At 51.5% G+C, this 5,214-nt stretch overlaps 1 protein-coding gene across 1 annotated transcript; it reads left to right on the top strand.

Annotated features, from left to right (window-relative positions):
* Positions 1 to 928: 928 nt before the first annotated feature.
* On the top strand, positions 929 to 4,924 carry LOC147123531 (uncharacterized). Its single transcript, XM_085966342.1, has 2 exons — positions 929 to 2,155; positions 4,904 to 4,924. Exons 1-2 carry the CDS (start codon positions 929 to 931, stop codon positions 4,922 to 4,924), a joined length of 1,248 nt encoding a protein of 415 aa, XP_085822468.1.
* Positions 4,925 to 5,214: the final 290 nt, after the last annotated feature.

Below are 5,214 nucleotides of genomic sequence, written 5' to 3'. Positions count from 1 at the left end.
AGGCTCCAGTTGAGGACGGCCTCCTCCGGTGCGAAGCTGTTCCTTGTGGTTTCTCGCCAGCTTGGCCTGCAGAGCAAAGGACGGGAAGTGATGTTACATGATGCCCTGAATTATCATCTCATGCCCCCCATGGTGGAACAGCCCTTACATGATGCCCTGGGTTATCATCTCATGCCCCCCATGGTGGAACAGCCCTTACATGATGCCCTGGGTTATCATCTCATGCCCCCCATGGTGGAACAGCCCTTACATGATGCCCTGGGTTATCATCTCATGCCCCCCATGGTGGAACAGCCCTTACATGATGCCCTGAGTCAAATGTGCATATGTGTGACCAGAAAGGGCCATGGGTGCTTGCTGACAGATGGCCAGTGGGGCATAGCGCACCCTGTAGCCATAAAGTCAGGTGCTAATGGAGGGATGCATAAGTTGGCATTAACTCCACTCACCCTCACGACCCGAGTGAGGTCGTTGAATTTCTTCCTGCACTGCACAGGGCTCCTGGTCGCCATGCTGCTGGAGTTGACCCTCTGAGAAACATCCCTCCAAGCTCGTCGGTAGTCCTTATGATTAGGCCTCCTGCCATTGTCGGGGTAGAGGATATCTCGCCGGCGCTCCACTGCGGCCACCAATTGCTCCAGAGACTCATTGGTGAAGCGCTCTGCTCTCTGCCTCACTGTGGTAAACCACTAATCTGCCTGTACAGAACATGTCTGGGCATGCCTCAGCTGGCTCCGCCCCTGGCTCCACCCCTAAGCCCAGGTATAAAGGTGATTGACCTCCAGTCCCCCTGGCTTTTAAGGATCGGTCTACCAGCAGAGGCATGCTCGTATTCTTTTGTTAATAAAAGCCTACTTGTTATAAGTTTAACTCTTAGTCTTCTGGAGTTATTGATGGCGCATCAATTTTATTAACAAAAAGTTTTGAAATGGAGCAAATCCTGAAACCGGAACGCCTGGAACTGGACCCTCAAACGGCGGATGCATCAAATAACTTCGCGCACTGGCTGAGCTGCTTCGAAGCATTCCTGCAGGCCTCCAGCACTACCGTCAGGACCGAAGCCGACAAACTGCTAGTACTGAACTCACGGGTGAGCCACCAAGTATATTCGATTATCCGAGATGCTGTATCCTACACGGCCGCTATCACGATACTAAAAGAACAATATACTAAGCCAGTCAACGAGGTCTACACTAGACACCTCCTGGCTACCCGCAAAGAGCGACCCGGGGAATCGGGTGACGAATACCTACGGGCACTGAGAGTCCTCGGCCGGGACTGCAAGTGCAAATCGGTGACGGCCGCGGAAAATACTGATGACCTAATCAGAGACGCCTACGTCGCCGGCATCAGGTCCAGCTACACTCGACAGAGACTGCTAGAGCAAAGTGGGCTCAACCTGCAGAAGGCTGTGGCCCTTGCTAACTCGCTGGACGTGGCCCTCCGAAACATGGATGCCTACCCCCCCGACCATACGGCTCTCCCCGCCCCATGGATGTCGCGGGGGCCGCCATCTTGGGACACGGTAAGGCCACAGGCCTGCGCCACGCCACCACCGCCACGGCGCACCTGCAGCCCAACTACAGCTGCGATGTCCAGAGGCTCAAAGTGCTATTTCTGTGGCCAGGCCAAGCACCCCAGACAACACTGCCCGGCGAAGGACGCGATCTGCTCCAAATGCGGAAAGAAGGGGCACTATGCCAAAGTGTGCAGGGCGAAGCTGACCAACTCCAGCAGTGCCGCGTGTGAGCCGTGCAGGTCGCCATCTTGGACACCACCAGCCGCGTGTGAGCCGTGCGGGCCGCCATCTTGGACATCACCAGCCGCGTGTGAGCGGTGCGGGCCGCCATCTTGGACGTCACTTTGGGATCAGGCCCCTGACTCCCCCACTGCCTCGCGCGAGTACAACAGCGACCCACCGACCTCAACGATGGCCTCCATCATCCTGGACCAATCCAGGCCTCACCAACTGGCCAGGTCCACGATGGACATCAAGGTAAACGGTCACGCAACAAACTGCCTATTTGACTGCGGGAGCACGGAGAGCTTTATCCACCCCGACACGGTGCGACGCTACTCCCTATCAGTCATGCCCATGTGCCACCGGGTCTCTATGGCCTCCAAGTCCCATACGGCGGACGTCGGCGGCTACTGTGTAGCGACCCTGACAGTAGTGGGCACAGAGCACAAAGACTTTAAACTCCTTGTCCTGCCACAGCTCTGCGCTGCTGTGCTACTGGGACTGGATTTCCAGTGCCACCTAGAGAGTGTCACGATGGCGTACGGCGGGCCCCTGCCCCCACTTACAGTCTGCAGCCGGCAAAATTTAAAACAACCGCCGCGCACAATATGCAGCCTATCCACCCTGAAAGTCAGCCCCCCCCCCCGTTGTTTGCTAATCTCGCCCACGACTGCAAGCCCATCGCAACAAAAAGCAGGCGGTACAGTGCCGGGGATAGAAGCTTCATTAAAATAGAAGTAGAGAGACTCCTGCAGGAGGGGATTATCGAGGGCAGCACCAGCCCATGGCGAGCCCAAGTAGTGGTCGTGAAGACCGGCGAGAAACAACGCCTGGTCATTGACTACAGTCAAACAATCAATAGGTATACCCAATTAGACGCATACCCCCTTCCCTGCATATCTGACATGGTCAATCAGATTGCACAGTACCGGGTATTCTCTACCATTGACCTGAAGTCGGCATACCACCAACTCCCTATCAGGCCTGAAGACCGCCAGTATACTGCCTTCGAGGCAAACGGCCGCCTCTACCACTTCCTCAGAGTCCCCTTCGGCGTCACCAACGGGGCCTCAGTCTTCCAAAGGGAGATGGACCGGATGGTTGACCAGAACGCGCTGCAGGCCACTTTTCCCTACCTGGACAATGTCACCATCTGCAGCCATGACCAGCAGGGCCATGACGCCAATCTAGAAAAATTCCTCCGAACAGCCCAGTGCTTAAATTTGACATACAACAAAGAAAAGTGTATGTTTCGCACCACCCGCCTCGCTATCCTTGGCTGTGTAGTGGAAAACGGAGTCATCGGCCCCGACCCCGACCGAATGCGCCCCCTTCTGGAACTACCCCTGCCTCACTGCCTCAAAGCCCTGAAGAGATGTCTGGAGTTTTTCTCTTATTACGCCCAATGGGTGCCCAATTACGCGGACAAAGCCCGGCCCCTTATCAAGTCAACCTCCTTCCCCCTGGTGGCAGAGGCCCGTGCAGCCTTCACCCGCTCCAAGTTTTTTGCGCCAGAGAAGGGCCTGCGCCGATTTGCAGGCCTACAAGGCGCAGAGTGTGGATGCTGGAGCTGCCTGACCCATCCCTTTAAGAGCTGGCCGGCGCCTGGAAGTCTCGTGGTCATGCGTAATTGAGAGCACCTGCGCTGCGGCTGGACGCCCCGATATTGGGTTGCGCTGGCATGTTAACGCCTTAGGTGCCCCATGTAACACCTGAACTCGCGCCTCAATCACCTTTGGGGCGCTGCAACCCAATGTCGCACGAGGTGTCGATAAGTTGCGTCTGGCTATAAAATTTGCGTTCCGCCAATTCTAACGCCCCAAGCGGGGCTATACCCAATTTTTAGGCCACGGACTCATCAAACTACACAGAATGTCAGTGTTTGACAGCTTTTCAGAGCTATCAAACGATGACATTTCTTCTTTCAAAAATTCTTGACAGATGACACGTCATACGTTGACGTGCTCTGTCACTGACTTCCCCCTAATTGGCCTGCTGAGCCCGCCGGGCGGGCTTAACAAGGTCAATCAGGGGAAGATCCCACTGGTTGGCCAGAGGCTGATGGAGGCAGGACTGAAACCAGGCAAGCAGCAGTCACACCTCCAACACATCTCCATTCATAAAATCCAGCCCTTTGTGTCCTCTTCAAAATTTGCTTCCCCATCTATCTTTGTATCATCAGCAAATTTGGCAACATTACACTTGGTCGCTTCATCCAAGTCATTAATATAGATTGTAAATAGTTGAGGGCCCAGCACTGATCCCTGTGGCACCCCACCAGTTACAGTTTGCCAACTAGAAAATGACCCATTTATCCCGACTCTGTGTTTTCTGTTAGTTAGCCAATCCTCTATCCATACTAATATGTTACTCCCAACCCCGTGAGCTCTTATCTTGTGCAGAAACCTTTTATGTGACACCTTATCGAATGCCTTCTGGAAATGCAAATACACGACATCTACTGGTTCCCCTTTATCCACCCTGCTCGTTACATCCTCAAAGAACATCCAGCAAATTTGTCAAACATGATTTCCCTTTCATAAAACCATGCTGACTCTGCTTGACTATTATGAATTTCTAAATGTCCTGCTACTACTTCCTTAATAATAGACTCCAGCATTTTCCCAATGACAGATGTTAGGCTAACTGATCTATAGTTTACTGTCTCCCTCCTTTCTTAAATAGGGGCGTTACATTTGCGGTTTTCCAATCCACTGGGACCTCTCCAGAATCCAGGGAATTTTGGTAGATTGCAACCAATGCATCCATTATCTCTGCAGCCACTTCTTTTAAGACCCTAGGATGCAGGCCATCAGGTCCAGGGGGCTTGTCCACCTTTAGTCCCATTATTTTACCGAGTACCTTTTCTCTAGTGATAGTGATTGTTTTAAGATCCCTCTCCCTATAGCCCCTTGATTATCTATTATTGGGATGCTTTTAGTGTCTTCTACCATGAAGACCAATACAAAATATTTGTCCAAAGTCTCTGCCATTTCCATGTTTCCCATTATTAATTCCCCAGTCTCATCCTCTAAGGGACAAGTGTTTACTTTAGCTATTCTCTTCCTTTTTATATACCTGTAGAAGCTCTTACTGTCTGTTTTTGTATTTCTTGCTAGTTTACTCTCATAATCTATCTTCTCTCTCTTTATTTTTTTTTAGTCATCCTTTGTTGGTTTCTAAAACTTTCCCAATCGCCTGGCCTACCACTAATCTTCACAACATTGTATGCCTTTGTTTTCAATTTGATACCATCCTTTACTTCCTTAGTTAGCCACAGATGGTTCATCCTTCTCTTCAAGTCTTTCCTTCTCACTGGAATATATCTCCTTAAATGTCTGCCACTGCTTATCTACCATCTTAACCTTTAATCTATTTTCCCAGTCAACTTTAGCCAACATACCTTTGTAATTGCCTTTATTTAAGTTCAGGACATTGGTTTGAGACCCAAATTTCTCACCCTCAATCTGAAT

Source organism: Somniosus microcephalus, chromosome 2, assembly GCF_052327205.1.
Source record: "Somniosus microcephalus isolate GS21.2 chromosome 2, FLI_Smic_1.0, whole genome shotgun sequence".
Lineage (NCBI taxonomy): Eukaryota > Metazoa > Chordata > Chondrichthyes > Squaliformes > Somniosidae > Somniosus > Somniosus microcephalus.
This window is presented reverse-complemented; position numbering and strand designations above follow the sequence as displayed.